Raw genomic sequence first — 21,154 nt, 5'->3', positions numbered from 1 at the left:
AGCAAGGATTTAGACTGAAATATCAATATGTTCCAGATTCAAGGGATATACGATTCGGGACTAGGCTTTGTTGGAGAGAGGGGAAAGACAGGTTTTTCTCTTTAGATGCCTTTAGGAAGGGAAGATGCGTCTGATTAGTTTAGGAGCTCAGCCTGGAGGTGAAATGATTGACAAAAATTTTAATAAGTTATATCCATTCTTGGAAACCACTCTCTTCATCTGTTAGGATTGTGACCAAAATGGCCAGAAGCAGCAAGAGTCAGAAAGAGTAATCCCCCAAATGGCTTTTTTTTTAAAACTAAGATTTGACTTGCCTATGTGAAGATATAAAAGATGTATTCAACTGACCAAACAATGGAGTCCGGGTGACATTTTTCCCTTCTTTTTTAAGTTGATTTATTTTGAGAGAGAGCAAGCAGGAGAGGGGCAGAGAGAGGGGGAGACAGAATCCCAAGCAGGTTCTGCACTGTCACAGAGCCTGTCGTGGGCCTCGAAATCACAAGCCGTGAGATCATAACCTGAGCCGAAATCAAGAGTCAGAGGCTTAACCGACTGAGCCACCCCGGGGCCCCCTAATTTTTTCCCTTCCTATCACAGCTCCCTCCTCGCAAGTGTTGCAATTTGGGTGAGTTTAGTACTCCTTCCTTTTCACTTTTAGTAAGGGGAGATAGTGATGGTGTGTGAAACGTCTATTTTACTAATGTCTTACACACTATTAAAATTCCAAAGCACAATAGTGAGGTCAAAGATATTTTTTGACTCTGGGCAAAACAGATACAAATATTTCTGAAGAACGAGCTGAAAATATTTCCTGGTTTCTTTTCTTACCGAGAGACCTGTATCACTCTGAAATCAGGATGTGCCTGTGTTCCTTTGGGGGAGAGCACCGACAGGCCGACAGGCCGCAAGCCTTGCCCAGAGAGCTTTTGTCCTTGAAGGCAGAGGTCCTTCTATGGAGTGATAATTGTTCTTGCTCTCAGGGCCTGAGGACACAGGGCCAACCTTGAGAAGCACGTGAACCTAAGCTTCACTATTTACATCAAAATGGATTGGCTAGGGCTCTGCCTCAAGGCCCTGTTGAAGGACAGTGAGGAACCTTGGCTTGAAAAACAATCCGCATCACGACCAAGAAAGTGAGTCTGCAAAGCATGTGGCCCAGGTCCTAAGAGTCCAGACTGTCCACCGCAGAGTGGTTGCCCGGTTGGAGCAGGTCCCCCCGCAACCGGACATGTTGGTGACATGGTGACTGTAACAGATCACCACTAGGACCCGCCCCTGTGACTCCCCAGAGAGAAATTAGTGCGTGAAAACCAGCCAAGAAAGGGACTTTCCCACATCCGCCTCTGCCTTTGGGGCCACTGAGGCCACTCTCCATCGTCACCTGCTGTGGCTGTGAAAGTCTGCCCATCATGGATATCACTCTTTCCGTCCACATTGCTTCTTCTAGATCTCAAGGAAGGCATTTCAAAAACCAGATGATCCAGCAGAAAATGCAATATGGAATTTTACTCGAGAGTCACAACAACTTTGAAAATATTTCTGCTTATTCAAGTTAATTTCTCCTCCAGAAATCTGAAATTAGGTGTGATAAGTTAATGATTACACAAACAGAACTGCTTTCAATAATTTATTTGGATCCATGCCCAAAAACTGAACTTGCATGAAATATTAAATATTACTCTTACAGCAATTTAGACACATTCACACGAACATCAGGAAATGAAAAAAAAAAAAAAAAATCTCCACTAAATGCCAGTGTTGTGTTTTGCTCGGAAAAATAATAACACAATTAGAGGTAAACAATGTTTTCTTCAGCGTCATCTCCAGTCTCCTGGTCTTGTCCAGTCAATGTCTGAAGATTTAGCTTTGCTTCGGCCGTAAATGTCTGCTGCTGAGAGCCATGTGGATGTGAGTCCTGGGAGGCTGGAAACTCAGTCTGAGAGATGTCCAAATCTGCAACAGACAGACGGCACAGGTCAGGAGGATCCGCTCAAGGCCTCCAAGGCAGGTGACACTGTAACTCAGAGCTCTCTGAGCCTGGGACATGCAGTGCCCATATATTCAGCCACAGAGAGAATCCCAGAGTCCAAGGAGAAAGGGACAAAATGCAATCACATCAAATGACTTAATCAATGTATCGTCAAGATGTGGCTGGGTGTGCGTTCAAATGTCTCCTACGGCTAAGAATAACCCTGACAAAATAATCCTAAGGGAGTGTCAAGTGAATAAAGACTTGTCACCATTTGCGGGCCGATAAAACACTGCTACTGTGGAACAAGGGTGCCCACTTATGTTTTAAAAACAGGTTCAAGGTCTTAGAAATACGGTATATACTCTAGCTATGGGCGATGAACTATATTTACATCTGCACAGCCCCTCCCCTCAGAATATCTCAAAGTCAAGAACTGACCTCAAGACTCAAATAATATAGCTGGGATTTTATTAATGTGGGCAAGGGGTGGGGGAAAAAGGAGTTGAAGGATGGAGACCGGCCAGCCTCACCATTATGCAAATCTAATTAACACTCTACAAACCCCTTAGCTAGAGAAAACTGTTCCCGTATCAAGTACGGCTGGGTTCTTTTTTCTGGTTACCTAGCAACAGCAGGGCATCGTCTATTTTCCCTTTTTCTGCTAAAAACCCTCTAGTACACGGCATAAGGGAAGGCAAAGAGGGGTTCCTACTTGAGGAAAAGAAAGGCTGTTGCTGCAAACCATTTTCACTTCGCTTGTTCTACCGACCACCCTTCCTGAGGCTCACTTATATGGCAAAGTCACAAATGACCCGCTTCGGTCCGTGCAAAAGGCGGAGTATGCGTGGAAACCCAGGCGAGAAAGATGGATAGCCTGAAGCCCACCCGCTCCTTCTTCAGTCATCAACGAGAGGTCATTATAAACATTGCCACATTTGACTCCGAGACTCTATTATTTAGATGGATACCCATAACTGGTAGGATTCTAATGACAAAAATGCTTGTGGCTCCTGCCCTCCTGCCAACGACCTTTAGCTGGTAGGGAAGGCAGGAAGCAAGGCCTGGCGGGAAGAGTAAAGCGTCCTCACGCTGCTCTGTCTTCAGGGACGTGGGACACTTGGCTACGTGTCCGTTCATCACTTCTTCCAGGAAGAGGCAGGCCCACTGGAAGAGCGGCAGCCAGAGCCCCAGAAAATAAACACAAGTCACCTGGAGGAGCTGACGTGGGCCTGTGAAGCTGAGGGGGACCCCGGGGAGAGGGGAGGGAAAGAAGAGGTCAGGCTGTACTCCCTAGCTCTGCTCAAAAGCTTAGGCCTGCCCGGCCTCTAGATGCCCGTGGGGCCCAAAGAAGAAAATTCTTTTACATTTGGGTGACTCGATTTTACTAACCCTGATTCCAAATCCTGTACCTCGAATACTCGAACTCACTAACTACTGAACACGTAACTAGTGAAGATGCTTCTAAATACCCCCGAGCAAAGCGTGACTTCTGGGCACAAGAAGTTTTCCAGGTCTGATACAGCCATCGCTCTTTTAAGCCTCAAAATGTTGTAACCCACAGTTTACAGTTTGGGAAACGAAAGCTCAGGCTACTTAAATTCCTTGCCCCACATCACACAATTAAGAACTAATCTAGATTTGAACTCAGAGGACCACTGCCACTTGCACATCCAATCAAGAGTCTCAGGATTCCCATTTCTCATGGCGATAGAAACAGCTTGACCGTCTTTACCACATAAAGAGACTTTGAATGTTTAATACTTATCCTCCCTAAGTACCACATGTTGAAGAATCACTTAGCAAAAAAGAAATTAAGAACGAGAGAGACATTCCAAGCTCCAAGAAACGGATACAATGATTATTATAAAATTGGGAACCTCCTTCATTTAATCAGGTAAACACCACAAACCGTCCTGCCCCCGCAATGATTTCTCTATTAGGGCAACACAGATCAACCTAGAATGCTCTCTGCTCTTTTATCACATTTGGAGACAAAGTATGCTTGCCTGTGGTCACAACACACGTTCACGCTTTCAACTCCTTTCCCCAGGCATTGAATGAATAAAGCCATTTAACCTCTAAAAAAAAAATATTCTCAGTTATGCTACTCACGTTTAGTATTACACAACCTAACACATATACACCTCAAAACTTGCATCTATCAGATGCTCGTAGATTGAAGAACAGCTCATGTAAGCCACTGTATTCCTGCCCCCTTGCCAACAGAAGGTCCAGCCAGGGTACAAGAAATACCACATGGAGAAGGAACAACCATGCATTGAATGAGGTGGTTGGGAGGTGATTGCGGACAAACGTGACAATGCCCGGCACAATGCAAGCCCTTAATCCCTGTAAGTTTCCTTCCCCTGGGGGTGTGAGACATGTAGCAAAGAATCCAAAATACTGGTGGTGAGTCTAGGGATCTGGGAAGTCCTCTTAATGGTTTCAGGAGAAGGCTTAAGAACAGCCAAAGAACCAAACGTTTATCAGAATTCTTTTAAACTGTAGGCTCTAGCTCAGGAAGACAGAGATCCAAGAATAAATGTTGGGGGGGGGGGGGTTAGTTTTTAATTGGTGTGTATATGTGTATGTATGTGTGTGCGTAAGGGAGTATAGACATTTAATGACAACTTTTTCAGATAACAATAAAAATACAGAGGAACATCTCTAGGTGAAAAATAGCTTGCTGGACCCTAAAGTGACAGACCCATGTTGGCATCCTAGATGTATTCATGGAGGTTGTAGATGTATGTCACCTGAAGGTGAAATCAATTTCCTTCTCCATTTTCTCCTTGATTTCCGCCTGAACTATTTAGGCAAGGTCAGACAACCCATCTTTGAAACTGGAAACCGTTCCATGATTTCTGATTTTATGATTCCATTTCAACCCTGAAAGAGCACCAGCACAGCAACTGTATACTTCTCAAGGTCAGCCACCTTTTTCCACACTTTTTACCCTAGAGAATATGATCATTATGGAATCTTAAACTGAAAAAAACATTTGTTAAAATAAAACCTCACTGATTCAGAAAGCAGAATTCTTGAGGAATAAAAATCACCCAATTTTGTGATCAAAATCCCTATAAACTGCTGAACATAAAAATAGGATACCTGGTTTTTTAATAAGCAAAGAAATATTAATTTAATGGAATCCTAATTTGGTCGACTAAAAAGCAAATGCTATTATAATGAAACAAAACTTCAGACTACAAGGAACCTTTCCATCTAGTATCTCAATACAACTTTCCCTGTCCATTGACATAAAAGATGCAATTTGATCTTTACCATACTTGTGGAAACTAAACAGAATGACCATGACCTTAAAATAAAGACGAAGAAGCAGAAACACATCGAATCCCCATAGCCTGGCTAAACATAGTAGAGAAATAAAATCTTGGGGCAGGGTTTTCTTCTACCTAACTGAAAATTTTCACACCAAACAACTTCACCCTTAACAAGAAATTTCCATAGGTCCAATGTGGGGTCTAAGTCCACCTGCTAATGAAGTTTTAAAAAATTCTAAGTACCCACATTTTGGAGTGGGGGGCAAAAAGCCCCGTGCTACCAAGCGATATGCCCCACACCACACACTGATACATATCCACAGACAGTTGCCTAAATCTCCGTTTTCAGCCCTTAGTTGCAACCTGTTGGCGAACGTTTACACTGACCATTTTCACACTTCTCACCTGCTGTTGGAATTTTAGACAATCAGGAAAGAGAATGTGGGGTGTAGGATGACTTACAACTATAGAAATCAGCTCCTGAAAAGCTGATACTAGTAGGATGCAAAATGAGCCTTCCTTCCATCGGCTCACCATCATTCTTCTGAGCCAACTGGATAAGTGGTTCTTTTCTATAAACTCAAAGTGTACCATGCGACCATGTGCCACATTAAAAATGAACGAAGCGCCTCCTAACCTGAGAGTTAAATAAACCACAAGGTAAATCGTAACCTTGGGCAAGTCATTTCTCCTGTTTGGGCTTCAGTTCATGAAGGACGTGACTGAAATCACCTTTCTGGCCTCTTGAACTTCTACTGTATGAGAATTTATACATTTGGACTTTGGCTTAGTGCTTCACCAAATAATATTCTGAGGGAACAACAAATGGATGTTTGTGAACTGCTTTATGCTCAAGAAATACAAATGTATTACCTTAAGTTGCACCTAAGATAATGTTTTTAAGGTAATTTCCAGACCTATGCCCCACCCCTCTACCTTCATTCTTCTCAACAACACCTATCTGATTGAGCCAACATAGAATCTTCAGTGGACAGTATTTGGAAAACTACCTATTGAGAAGATAATGTTTACAGTCAAAACCTGCACACAATCTTCCCTTCAAAGAACAGCAGACTTAAGAGTAACTTGTCAGGAAGAAAAAGTCTGTGACAAGTCAAAAGGAGTTGTCTATCATGTTTAAATAATTAGTGTAATATTTGCCTTTTCTGGATTTTCTGAATAGAAAAGCATCTTAAATTATGATAATTTTTAAGCTTCATTTAAATTTAAAAGCACCAGTATAACTTTTATCATAAATATCAACTGGGGACATCTAGAATTTAACTCAACGTATGGCCAATGGCCAGGCACCCAGCACCCAGTGCTACAGAAAGCACACTGAGTCGACTGTCGGGATCATTGATGATGCCTTGCTCAGCCCTGTGTGTCTCATCCCATTCCATTCTCCCAAACAAAACTCACAACACAGAGCTTCATGTCTTCTGGGCCTTGGCTCTGTTCTTGTTTATTTTAATGAAGTGTTCTGACTTGTGCTTCTGATTACTATATCCCTTATGCATGTTCCTAAAATCAAAATTCACACTTTCCTAGAATAACTCCACCTCAAAAAAATTTTTGATTAATGTTCCAAGTCTGCAGAATAAGTTGTAGTCCCTGTTTGATGATTGATTCATGCTTACACTGTGAAACATTGAAAAAATCGTTTCCTGATGGCATTACTGGCGATCACTATTTTTTCTCAGGAGCGTTAATACACGGCATTTTTCTTCTAATGGAAAACATTTCTTGTACAGAACTTGAGGTATCTTCAGAGCAAAGGAAAATTGGTCTATGTCACTAATTTTGCTCGACCCTATTTTCCACAGTGAGGCACAAGCACAATGTGAACCTCTGGCATGAAAACGAACCCGGCGTTGGCATCTGAAACCAACAGTCTCCATTAGTGTTAGGATTCCTTACTACTCCCCATCTACAGTAATGCACCTGAACTAAAATAACAGAAATGTGCTCTGGGGGTCCGTGTTAGGATTCCTTACTACTCCTCATCTACAGTAATGCACCTGAACTAAAATAACAAATGTGCTCTGGGGGTCCGTGTGCATGAAGAAATTTATAGCATATAAAAGCAAACAGTTATAATTTTTTAAATTGTAACTGTTATAGCTGGACTTTATTGTCTTATCAGTAATTAACATTTGAATCACCTGGAGTTATGTAGGTAACACTGACAAGAAACAAAACAACTGAAGCAACCGATACAATGAAGACGAGATTAACACAAGACATGGTATGATGAACCAAGTCTGTTACATGAACTTTGATTTGCTCTCGCTCTCCTTTCTCCCCATAAGGTGCCAACGTTATGGACTCACGACCTTAACATTAGCAAGCCCTATGAGAGGATGGGGCAAGTGCCACTGCCTTCCTCTCTTCTTTAGGATGCGTTTCAAAGTGTTTCTCTAAACAAGATACTAACAGGTATTAATGACAGAAGAATGAATACAGTGGTCAAGGAAGCTGATGAAACTGTGGGCAAATCAAGTTGCTTAACAGATTCCTCAGACCTTTAATCAGCTCACCTGTATCATAAATCTCTGAGGGGGAAAAACAGTATGTGGCACCCTCCGAACTGAGGGGGACTTTCTCACAGTGTGCTTGGTATGTTCCACATAACGTATTTGGGGAACCGGTACCGTAAAAAAAAAAAAAAAAAAAAAAAAAAGGCAAATCTATTATACATTAAGAAAGAAACAGCAAATGACCAAGATGTCAGGATAGGTCAGGGGCAGGAAGTTGAAAATAAGTGAGGTTTTCCAAATTCAGAAACTCTTAACCTTGTACGTGATGTCCTTCTGGTGAACACGGGCAATTATCGACAGTGGCTGCTCAAGTTATTAGGAGAAAAGCAGATGGAGAGCTTTGTAATGGATGGATCAAGCTGACACTATTTGAACCCACAGATCAAATATAATATCATAAAAAAATAAACAGACATGGTTGGCCTCGTGATAGGATGCAACAGGAAATGTATAACGTGGACAATATAGGAAACATATAATTCGATCTGTGAAGATTCTTCAGGTCAAAAAAGCCTCTATCTAGTCAAACACCAAACACTTATTCCAACTACCCAGTTTATAGAAAACACGAGGGGAAGAATAATACGTTAAATAACACTATAGGAAAGCAAGCAGAAAAATTGAGAATGTAGGACATTTTAAAAAAATGATTTTCTTCCAGGAAATAAATGTCTTTTCAAAAAACAAACAACACTGTCTTTTCAAATAATTATAAGACTTAAAAAAAGGGGGGGGGGCAGGAGAAATTTAGATTAAAAGAGATCTAAGAGATATACAAGCCAAATACAATATATGAAATTATTTGGGTCAAACAAACCAAGGGGAAAAAGTTGAGACAGAGAAATTCATGTACTGGCAGTATGGTTTCAAGTATAAAGTTTTTTAGGTGTAATAAAGATATTGTGGTGATGCTTAAAAAAAAACACTTCTTGCCTTTTAAAGAAAGACACTCAAGTATTTTGAAATGAAATCATAGGATATCCTGGATTTGCTTTAAGATAACCCAGTGTGAGAGAGAGATAAGAGCACTGATGAACCAGGATTGGCTTGTCTGTGTGTTGGTCATCATTAGAGCTGAGAACTCATTAAACAATTCTACTTTTGTATACATTTGAAATGTTCCATGGTATATTTTTTAAAGTGCATAGCCTCACATATATTTGGACTATAAAATTATAAAGGGTTCTCTGTTATTCCAACAGCGTAGCTCCTATACATCTGAAAAAAAAAAAAAATGGAACACTGTGGCAATAAATTAGGGGCCTCCTCTGGATGCTGAATGTGTTTACATCAATTTTAATGCGACTGTATGACAAGTCATTGGCAAGTGTGTGCGTATGGGTTTTTATCTATTTAGAAAGATAGACAATTTATGTGACTCTGTTTCATAAAATAAATTAGGTTCATTTGAGTTTATAGCTACCTATAAGATATGATACAGATTCAAATATGTCCCTTTGCTTTTGCCTAGAAAATTTAACATCTCCCAAGTGAACCATAATCAGAAAAGATCTTTTATACCCTGGGTGTATTTGTTGATGGCAAAGAATTGATAAGTTTCTCTTGTAATTTAGATTCCTATTCTTCAGCCTTTTGAGTTTACTAGAACTAAGATGTAACATTTAAGAAATAGAAGGTAATACATTTAGTCTGACAATATCAAAGTTGATTTCAGTTTATAATAATAGTAGGTATAAAAACATATTGCCAAAGGAATTAGTGAATACCTGATACAAAAAATGTATCTACTCAAAGTCCTGATAATCACCAGTTTCGAATGCTTATGTGTTGAAAGGACCTTAAATTTTCATTTAGCCTAACCCTTGCCTTCTCAGCAAAATCAAATGGATGTAGTCAAGATAGAATTGCATTATAGGGCTTCTGTCTTTAAGCCACTAACATTAGTTGACTTTGAGTGAAACATTCAACTCAATTCTCACAGCAATACACAATGGTAGGTATACTATGGAATATGAAAGGGAGAGCCTAATGCATATACAGACACAAGCCTAACTTAAAAAAACAGAACTCAAGAATACAGGAAGCTCAAGAAAATCTCTAATATCTTCAAAGAAATATTTAAAAGACATTCAACTACAAAGCAAGATTCCATAAAATATCAACTATAAGAGAACAAGGAAAATCTCTTCAAATTAAAAATATGCTAGCTGAATTAAAAAAAAAAAAAAAGTCAATGGACTAGTAGGAGGTTAAGGATAAGAAAACCTCCCAGAAAGGAAAACAAAAACATTAAGAAATGGGAATAGAAGTGGTGGCGGGGGCGGAATAAGCAGAAAAATCAGAGAACCCAAGAGGTCCAACTATGAACGAGAAACAGTTCCAATAAGATAATAATGATGAGAAGATTTTTTTAAAGAAAATTTCCCACAATCAAAGAAAATGTCTCAAGTAACCAGTAAGAATGGTTTTAACAAAAGACCACACGAAGACATATAATACAATTCATCCAACAAGGGATAAAGAGAGAACTGCAAAGGCTTCCAAAATTGAGAACAGGTCACAAAGAATTAGAAATAAGAATGACATCAGACTTCTCAACAGAAACCCTAAGAAGCAGAATAATCAAACCGTTCAAAATTCTGAAGGAGAATAAATTATTTTTTGAGAAAGAGAGAGGGTGCAAGGGAGAGGGGCAGAGGGAGGGAGAAGAGAATCTTAAGAAGGTTCCACATTCAGCACAGAGTCTGACACGGGGGCTCTATGCAGGCCTCGAGCTCAAGACCATGACATCATGATCCGAGCTGAAATCAAGAGTCAGACACTTTACCGACTGAGCCATGGAGGTGCCCCTGAAGGAGAATAATTTTTGATCTGGAATTCTAAGCCTAAATATATGACAAAAACCAAGTATAAAAGCAAAAATAAATGATGTGAAAAATACATTTCAAGTTAGTTATTTGGAAAAAAATGTGCTCTCATTATGGCTTTTCTTGGGAACATTTGGAGGCAAGATCCACCACATAAAGGAATAGGTCATAAAAGATAAAAAATGAGACTGAGCACACAGGATCTGTCACAGGAGGAGTATGAAGGGTGACACCTATATAGCAGGCATGGAACAACAAGGGCTTATTGGAAAAGGAGGACAGAGGATCCTGGAAGGGAAATTTCAAGGACAGAAAATGAAGCAGATAGATATCGGACGTGTTGAGTGTGTGGAAACTAATATTGGTCAGTTAACTGAGAGGTACACAAGCTATGGAGGAAAACATAGTTGGGAGGTAGGAAAAAAGTAAGCAAATGAAGAAGATATATGGTGAAAGCCTCAGTAAAATAGAATAGTCAAAAACAACATTATTTTAAGTAGCTTCTGCACATATGGCTGATTTTTCTCCATCCTGAAAGACCTTAGCTCTGTCACAAATGCCCTTTTGCAATCTTAAAGTATCTACATATAACCGTAAATATGATTTCACCTACAACTATTTCTCAAAGTTAAAACCATATTGAACCCATTTGAAAACAATTAATTTGCCTGCATAAGTAATACTGAACACCTGAAATTCCAAAATCTGTTGTTAGAAAAACACCTTTAAAAATAGTCACTTCACCAAAGAGGAAACCTAAATGGCAAATAAATACAAAAAGACACTAAATCTCACGAGTAATTAGGGAAGTACAAATTCTAAGAATGGGAGTTACCATTTCATACCCATGAGATTGGCAAAATTTAGAAACCTAACAATACTGAGTGTTGGGGAAGTTCTGGAGAAACTGGAAATCTCATATATAGATGCTGAGAATTGAATTATTTAACTTTAGAGAGAAATAATACCCAGCAAAACCAAAGACATCCCCATCACTTTTAGGTGTTATCATGTAAATAAACTCTCATTCATATACACAAGGGGAATGCATAAAATGATATTTACTGAGAATCATTTGTAGGAGTAAAAAATTGGAAACATCCTAACTGTTCACTAGTAACAAATAAGCTGGCATTTATTCTATAAAGGAATAGTATACAGCAGTTTAAAACGAACTATTTGAACTACATGTATGAATATGCACATTGAGTGGGAAAAAAATAGTTGCAAAAAGACAAACATTATATAGAATATAAAAACAAAAATATATATTTATGCATACATGTATGTAGCAAGAACATAAAAACATACTATAGAAATGACATGCACCAATTATAGAATTATAGAAATGATATGCACCAATTATAGAATATTGTTTAAATGGGGAAAAAAAGGAAAAATAAGGGGAGGGACGCTATATTGAATATTCTAAAAAAAAAAGGCAAAGAAATGTCTGAAGCAAATATGGCAACAGGTTAACATTTGTTAAATGCATGCCTGATACATATTTTTTCTTTACTTTTCTGTAAGTTTGAATTTTTCATAGCTAAAACTTTTATATTAAAAATGCATTAAAATACACAGCAACCAATTATAATATGTGGTCTTATATTATTATATATTATATATATTATATAATATATATTATATTATTATAATATTTGGATTCTGAGTCAAGAAAAATCAAACTAGAAAGAGTACACACACTCACACACAATTGGAAATTTAAATACTGACTATATGTTGATACTATGGAATTTTTGTTCAATTTTTCCCTTGGTGTGATAATAGTTTTAAAAAGAGAGCCCTATCTCTTAGAGATAAATACTGAAATGTTATGCATCAATAAATACGTACACATGACTTTTAAATACTGCTTCAAAATAATACTGGGCATGTTGGGGTTAAGTGTCTGGGTGAAACACAATTGGCCAGAAGTTCCTAAGTTTTTCAAGTTTATCATGGTAACTAAGTGGTTGTCATACTGTTTAATTATGTACGTGTTTGAAATTGTCCACAATATGTTTAGATAGGCAAAAAAACAAAAACAAAAACAAAACATCAAGCTCAATTCTTAAATCAAAATTAAGATCATCAAATCCTGGAGTCCCTGTTAAGAAGCAGGTACAACTTTTCTAAGAGTGCACTGAATCAAATGACATGTAGGTCTCCAACTCAGGGATAGGTCAGTATTTTCATGACACTGAATCCCTCTGAAAGACAGACCAGGGGCTCCTAAGAACTATGCCAATTAGGCTGACTTTCTGGAAACTGCCTGCTTCATGACCCTACCCACTGTGAAAGAGAAGAAGTGAATTCACTTTATTGCCAGGTGAATAAGGCAGAATTTTAATGCTGCATTTACTACTTACTGACTCAGTCAAGGGAAAAGCATCTGTTAAAATTCTTAAGCATACAAGATCCAGTGTATTTCTTTAAACCAGAAGCAGGCAATTAAATACATCCAAGCTAACTAGTTCTAACTACTTCTTAATAATCACATTATTGGACTTCAAAAAAATTGGTGTCCAATTCTTCAAAGGTCTACAAATGAGTGTATTTTTTTCTTGATCAACTACAAAATTACATGATGTCAAACAACTAACATGCCTTTTCTGTTCTGAGAAATTGGTATTTACAGTTTTCATAGCAACACAATTTTTTTTCTTTTTAGAAATGAGAAACATTATTTTTGTAAGTCTTATTTGTTTGAAGTAACATTTGCCAAGAAACCAAACTCCAAAATATATTTTCCAACTGTAGCTCTGAGTTTATGCCACTCAAAAATGATTATAATTTTAAAAGCACAACATAATATATAGAAAAAAAATGTTTTGTTCAAGGCAGATTTTCACACCCTCGGCATTCTTTTCACATTTATGTTTGTTATCAGAGTAAAGATAACTGTATTACATTTCTGGAAATTAAACTTAAAATGTTTTTAGAAATTGTATGGTTTGAAAAGAAGGCAGTTTGCAGAACAGAGACAAAATAAGGATTTTACCAAAACAGCAATCAAAAGAAAACACACATATCACAGGATTCACGGCTCTCCTCCTTGGAGCCATCTCCCTCTAAAGAAAATTGTTTTTAAATTTTCTTATGGATACTAACGTCATAAGAAGCTGCTCTTGCTGTTAATACTTGTCCTGTTGACATATGACCTGTGACTAACACTGGGCCTAAAGAAAGCCAATTTCCCTTTCAGTATCTGCCAGGTGACATGTATCCCCAAGCTGGCACTAGATCTCCCTCCTTCTGGATAGACCTCTTTCTTCCCTAAACAACTCGTCTCAAGAAGCCATAGCATGACATGAAACTTCTTTCATGGAATCAGCCACCAAGAGCAAGGATCATGAAGGGCAGCCTCAGTTGGTCCCTTAGTGACCAGCAGCCCTCATTCCTTACAGACATCTGAGGACCACTGAGTACGGTGTCCTGAGAAAGCCCGTGACCACACAGTTGAAAGGCATTCAGGGCCGGATGAATATAGTCCACAGCTCTACACCCCTTCACACACCCTCCAGACAGTGAGCTTCCAGGTTTGGTGGGTAGGACAACTTCAGGGACGATACATCTGAAGTGAGCCTTGAAGGCCGACCAGGATGTCAACAGGGAGAGACGGCCCTGTGTGGAGGTATTCCAGCTGGAATTGGCAACTCTGGCAAAGGGGAGAAAATGCTAGATGCCATAAAAAGGGAAAGTTGTCAAGCTTGGCTGAACCATGAGTTTGCGCAGGTGAGTTGAGGTGGGGGATGCGATGAAAGAGTAGCCTGTGGAGGGTCTTGGAGGGAAGGGTTAGGAGTTCTTACCTGAGAAACAATCATGGCAGCCACAGTGACCGGGACCCTTGTATGACTGCCTATCAATCTACATTCTCGGCTTCACCTGCACATCCTATATGTGTTGCTATCCTGCAAGGAGGGGTAGCTCCAGGAGCAGAGTGGGAAGGGAACTATATTCCCCTATGTTTGCCTGCCTGGAAGAAAACCACATTTAAGACCATCAGGTTCCATTCCGTTAATGGGCTTTTTTTTTTTTTGGTCAATTAGTAGAGAGTATATCAGAATGAAAACTGGTTTGAGCTTCTTTTCCATTTGCTCTTCACTGAGTGCTTAGTGTATGCTCTGCACTGGGCTGGACATAAGGGAAACCAAGCTGAATAAGACCTCAACTCCACAGTCAACAAGTTTATAGTCTGTATAATCACTTTGAAAATGCTTTTAGTTTCTTAAAATTGAAACAGGCACCTATTCCAGAAATAATTCTACTCCTAGGTATTTACACAAGAGGAATGAAAACATAATTCACACACACACACACAAAGCCCTGTACAGGAATGTTCAGAGCAGCTTTATTCATAATAGCCAAAAATGAGAAATAAGCCAGGTGTCCATCAACAGAAGAATGGGTAACTGTGGTAAATCCATCAAGGCAAGATTCCTCAGGAATAAAAGGGGATGAACCACAGATTCATGCAAGGTCATAGATGCATCTCAAAAGCATGCTGAATGAAAAGAACTGAACACAAGAAGGCACACAGTATCTGATTCCATTCCATTCTATAATAAGCAAAATTAACCTATGATGATGAAAAGCAGAGGAGTGGTTGCTTCAGGGGGGTAGGGATTGGTTGGAAAGGGGTAGAAGAGAGCTTTCTGGAGTGATGGAAATATTCTGCACCTTGATATTCTTTCCACAAAATTAATTGAATAGACTTAATATCTGGGCATTTCACTGTATGTAAGTTATAACTCAAACAAAATAAACCATACGAAGCATCATCTAGTCTAAAGGGAAAACACATATGAAATATGGTACAAAGGAGGAAAAGGGTGCATTGGACACACAACGTTATACACGAGAGGTTCCTAACTCAGACAAAGAGGGTCTGGAAAGGCATCTAGAACTAAGTGACCCCGGAGCTAAGTCTTGAAAGGTGAGCTAGAGTTACCCAGGTTGGAAGAAAAGGGTAGAAGAGAAGATATTCCTGACAGAGGAAGTAGATGCACAAAAAATAGGAGGGCTCTGGCCTTTCACGTAACAAGGAGAACTTCTGACCGCTGTACCACAGTGGGGAAAGGATGTAGTAGGAGAGGCGGCTGAGAGGTTCAAAGCCAGATCAGACCTCCAGCCCCAAACACATAGCCTCCCGTGCTCCTTCAGGGAGGACCGCCTTTCAACACACGGATCCTTTGGAAACACCCAAGGAAGAGAACCCAAAAAGTCTCTAAGAGGACTGGACGCAAACCCTTAACCACAGGCTCAAGTGCTGACCTGGGGGCTACACAAAGCTCTATCTTAAATCCATGCTGGCTTCGGTTTTCAAAAGACAACCCATGTGGTAAATCATGCTGGGATATGCCATTTGGATCTCAACTGTTCCCAAGGGAGAAAAAATGTATTTGAAGGGTGCGCCCCGGGCAATGCATTTATTTCAACATCCACTTACATCAGTGTTTTTTCCAGTATATTTAAAGGAACAGTAGCCCTGCCAAACACTAGGCCCCAGAGGAGGATGCTGTGGTTAAATGCCAAGGTTGGCGAAGCGCCACCTTTGGATATCCATGAGCACGATAAAAGTTTTGAAAAGGTTGGAGAGTCCCCAAGCCAGCATTTCCCAATATTATTATTATGAGAACCGCCTATCTAGTAACACCTAGTAACAGCCAGTAGAATTATGCATCATGTTTTGAGATGGGTCTTCTTAGCTCAAAACCCAAATGAGATGAAGTCTTTCAGGCCACCAAAGCAACCACCTGGAAGGAGTACAGTGGCTCAAGTCTTCCTAAGGATTTATAGCTTAACACAAGGTAGATAGTAAGTGTATACTGAGCACCTCCAAAATTCCAGGTATTTTATGCTTTGTCTTATGTAATCCCCTACCAAGGACAAAGAAGATACTATCAGAAGTCCAATTTTATATATAAGGAAACAAACATATCAAGTTAACTACTTGCTTAAAATTTCATAGATAATAAATGACAGATCTAGACTATGAACTGAGGCATAATTTCCAACCCTTCTCTGTCTTAACCACTATGCCAGTCAGTCATCTCCACTGTTCAAAATTAGTCAACGACATTGCCTCGTGCATTCATTTGTTCATGTATGCATTCAAATCCCTCACTTAAAAATGAAGCACTGATTAACTGATTAACTCAGGTAAAGTTCGTTACATAAGAAAATACACGTTCAGTCTATTTTTCCTGAAACTTGGTTTAGGAGGTGGGAGATGGTGGATCCTTTATCTTCTACTATCTTCAAAAGTGAGTTTGAGAAACAGGAGAATATTCTATCACCTACTTTTATCTCAGGAACATATCTGGCCTTGGTCATTCTGGCCCAAAATGGTATTGCCAGGCAGGTTTCAACTCTTTTCTGGGTCAGTGTTGATTCAGTCATTTAATCAAGCCCTTCAGGAAACACATTTTCTGGAACTTTCCTGAACCATACATTCTCAAAGTGGGCCAATGATTCTCCAAAAACAAAACAAAACAAAACACAACTTGCAGATAATCTAAAAAAACTAAAAATTCCCAATACTATCACCTAAAGTATTATCAATTTATAGAAGTCCTATAAATTTGTTTGAGAAAATATTTTAATTGTGGGTGAGTGTGACTCAATCCTAAGTAGTAGGTAAGAGATTGACTCTGACAAACATATCTGCAATATTTATCTATTAATATATCTGTATCTCTTATCTGACAAGCATAAAGGGAAAATATTTCAATTTACTAGCAATACCATTTGCAAAAATCCTTCCATACTCTTACCAGGAAGAATGACAACTTCTCAGAGGAGAGTAATTTTAATGTGGTTTTTCCCAATACTTCCTTTGCTCTCAGGCTCACACAGTTCAGTTTCATGCTTTCTCCATTGATTAAAGCATCTCAGAGCAGCGGAGGCTCACAAAAGATGAATTTAGTACCTGATATTTAACAATGCATTACCCTCAGGCTATTTGATCAGCTTGAAATAACTGAAAAAAAAAAATCTTTTTTAAATGTGTGAAGACAGACAGTTCAGTGGAGTACCCTAAAGGCAAGCTAAGAGCCACCCCCCAGCCCTGACTTCCAGGATTGCCGCACTCTCCTTTCAAGAGTGCTGGGAGTTGAGCCTGCAGTCCCCAGAGAGAGACATCAGGGTATGACTGCACTTTTTCACACTGGAGCTTGGATCCAAAATGTGGCCTCATTACTACATGCCGACTAACAGACCATCACATTTTGGCCAAAATGTTTGTTACGTTCTCTCCATCCCATCTATGTGCCAACGAAGAGGCGTTTGCATATGCAAAACTTTGGGAGCGTATTTTAGAGCTCACGCTGAACAGAAGCGCCAAGCATCTAAAAATAGAGGATGAGCTCTACTTGCCAATCTGGATAATTTCACAAATAATCAAACATAGTATAGCTTTGGGAGGAATAAATTTGTCAAGAGTCAGAAGTTTAACCTACTCATGGGAAGTAATACAGCTCTGAAAACTTCGGTTTCTTAAAAGAGGGTTCAATTTTAATCAGATGGGATATACATTAAGCTTCCATATTCTTGTTATAAGAACATCCGCAAAACAGAACCGTATGGAAGCAAGTAAAGACAACACAATATGCATACATCCAAGAGTTCAGGCTTATATAATTTTAAGAATGTTTAATAGTTCCATATTTACTATGCTAAAATAAGAAGAAGAAAAAAAAAAAAAACTCCCAGCATAGCTAAGCAGTTAACTGCAAGGGCACATCTGAAATGACAAGAATATAAGCTTAAGATCCTAAACACGCAGATTCCAGAAGCTTCTGGCAAAGTCAAGTATGTCAAGTCTCTGACTTGTAATATCACACCATCCCATCTTCTGCCATCTGCCTCTAGCAAATGTCAGCGTATTCCCAGGATGGAAACATGCGTCCTTCCTGAATCATTCCTACAAAGACTTCAAAAACACGGCCTACTGCAGTTGAACGTTATTGCCTTGAATTCATAGCCTCCTACAGTAATTCAGAAGAATCCAGAATTCCCTCATCTGAAAGACTAGTGTCTAAAGTGAATGAGGCAAACACTTACAGACTCCTGCACTGACAGTCCAGTTAGGGCCAAACCATCTTTGAGAAGTGGGAACTACAGGAACTCACCATCTACAAGAAAGTACTGAGGCTTTCAAGGACATGTCAGAAAACACAACGTTAAAATCACCTCCCCATTTGGGGTTTTTCATGAAGAGGTCTTTGAGCTTGCAATTTCTGTTTTCTGTCACTGGTAGATTTATGAGACTCTCAGAGTGCAATGCCCTTACTGCAGTGTTACAACATTCTGTGTGATTAATTGATTGCAAATCATTGCACAGGGTGCCAAGATCACTGGTAGGAAGCAGGTCATTAAATAAAATTAAAACTCTGCCAATGTTTTGCTTGTAAACGTTACTTCCAAAGCCTTACAGCACCATTTCTTACAAAATGGCCTCAATTCACCAGAGAAGCAGAGTGTCCTATATTTTTGGCCGATGATCCAAATATTCTGTATTTAATCCAAACATCCAGCATGTTATGTTTCAGGAAGAAAAAGCTGGAGTGTAATGAAATTTGCACAAAGAGAGCTATGGAAAAGAGTCATCATGAAAATAATTAAATTTTGCACAGCCTTACTGTGAAATTGTTCGGTGAAAGGCCCAGAGTCCTGCCCTGCATAACTGGAAACTTTGTAAGATTACATTTTTCCTTAGGTAAATCTTCAAACCAAGCATTAACATTTCAAATTAAATTGAATTAATCTCTCATCCAGAAAGAGAATGAATACTCTGGTCCCTTATCCAAGGAAACTCAACAGTGATTTATCATGGCAAATTAACATCTCCAGAGATCAAAACTCGGGCCCAGGCTTTTTTTTTTTTTTTTTTTTTTTTTTTGTATTATTATTATCTGGCTCAAATCTGTGCAAAACAACAGGACAAGATGTCCCCCCTCAGCCAGCTATGTCTGGGAATTGACCATTTGAGAAAATATGGTGCCTTTCAGTTTGGACTAAAGCAAAGGGATAAATTTCTTAAGATGCCACCACACTTAATTTTAAGATTGTAATGATAAATATGTGATCTTTCAGGCAATATTTTAAGTCAGACAAGTAGAAAGTCATGCCAGAGAAATTGGATCCCATTCTAGGAGTAACTTTAACTAAGCAAATACTATTTGTTTTGTCTGGGGAAATACACTGGACTGTTAAATAGGATTTAGCAAAACAAAAAGCGTTTAAGAAAGTATTTCGCTGATGTTGAGCTAACTGCCCATGTTTCATTTACTGGTGTTTGAGCTACTTTATGGTTAAAAAAGAAATACCCCAATGAACAGATAGGCTGACTAAGTTACTGATAAAATAGTTAAATGTTAAACTGTTTCTGTGCCACCTTCCTTAACGACAGCAAGGATTCATTTCTACTTGTTTAGAATAAATTAAAGCATTTTACAAAGAATACATTTTCACTTTTTCAGTTTTCATTTGCTACCCAAGGCTGGATGGGACTATACATAATGTTCTAAATGGAAAAAAAAAACCTCACATAAAAAGATGCTCTAGAGTTGTACAATCTGTTAAATAGGACTGTACATCAGTAAACAAATTCATTTCAACATTAGTAAGGAAGAAAAGTTGATAACTCTTAAAGTTTGTTGCCTAGAATCCAAGTCATGTATTAAAGGCAAGGAGCAAGCATACAGTTGTCCTGACATCTAATATACACCTGTCTTACACGTTTTGAAACTCAGTGCATCCAGTTAGCTGGCCAGATACTCATCTGTCTTTTCTCAACCTCTTCCAATGTCTCAGTAGAGTCCAGCTGTGTGGCTCAAGCTCACAGTCTCCATCACTTCTGCTAAAGAGTACGGGCCTTAACTCCTTCATTCAGGTCATAAATATTTATCAAATGTTCATTATATGCCAAACCGTGTGCTTGGTGCTTCTGATAGAGCATTTAACAAAGGAGACACATGTAGTTCCCCAACCCCATGAAGCTCATTCTATACTGGAGCAGACAGACATTAAATTATTACACATGTAATTAATTCAAATTATGATGAGTGCTAATAAGAGGTACTTCCTGGTAATTCTGAACCTTGATTTTTATCAGTTTATCCAGGACTAATAAGAACAAGTTGATTCAGAGTAACCAAACTCAAAAGGAGATTAAGATCATAAGCCGAAGCCCTATTTTTAAATTTTAAAGTGAGGAATGATTCAAACCAAAATACTGTTGGCCGTTCTCAACACTTCTTTCTAGTAGAAAAACCTACTCAGGGAACTCAAGTACAAGATTTCCGGGGCACATACTGACATGATGCAACCAATTAGGGTTGGATATTCTGTAGCTATGGCAGCTCTGTATCCCAAATGGAGATTTTTCAGTCTTGTTGCCAGAGTTATTTCTTTCAGTTGGTTCTGGAAACACAGCTGACTGATGTAAATTCTTCCTCTACAGAAAAGAACAAAGGGAAGCTAAACGCTTGGCTGTTGAGACTACCTCGCAGGATAGTTCTGGTG

The 21,154-nt window shown here is 39.0% G+C and overlaps 1 protein-coding gene across 1 annotated transcript in view; it reads right to left on the bottom strand.

The window, feature by feature from the left end:
* Window positions 1–1,548: 1,548 nt before the first annotated feature.
* ARHGEF28 (Rho guanine nucleotide exchange factor 28) overlaps window positions 1,549–21,154 on the bottom strand; it is a 304,572-nt gene continuing 284,966 nt past the window's right edge. Inside the window, exon 36 of the mRNA XM_042940909.1 lies at window positions 1,549–1,953. Within this exon, the coding sequence (XP_042796843.1) occupies window positions 1,790–1,953 (164 nt within the window). The 3' untranslated portion in view covers window positions 1,549–1,789. The remainder of the gene's footprint in view (window positions 1,954–21,154) is intronic.

Source organism: Panthera leo, chromosome A1 (assembly GCF_018350215.1).
Source record: "Panthera leo isolate Ple1 chromosome A1, P.leo_Ple1_pat1.1, whole genome shotgun sequence".
In the NCBI taxonomy this organism is placed as follows: Eukaryota; Metazoa; Chordata; class Mammalia; order Carnivora; family Felidae; genus Panthera; species Panthera leo.
This window is presented reverse-complemented; position numbering and strand designations above follow the sequence as displayed.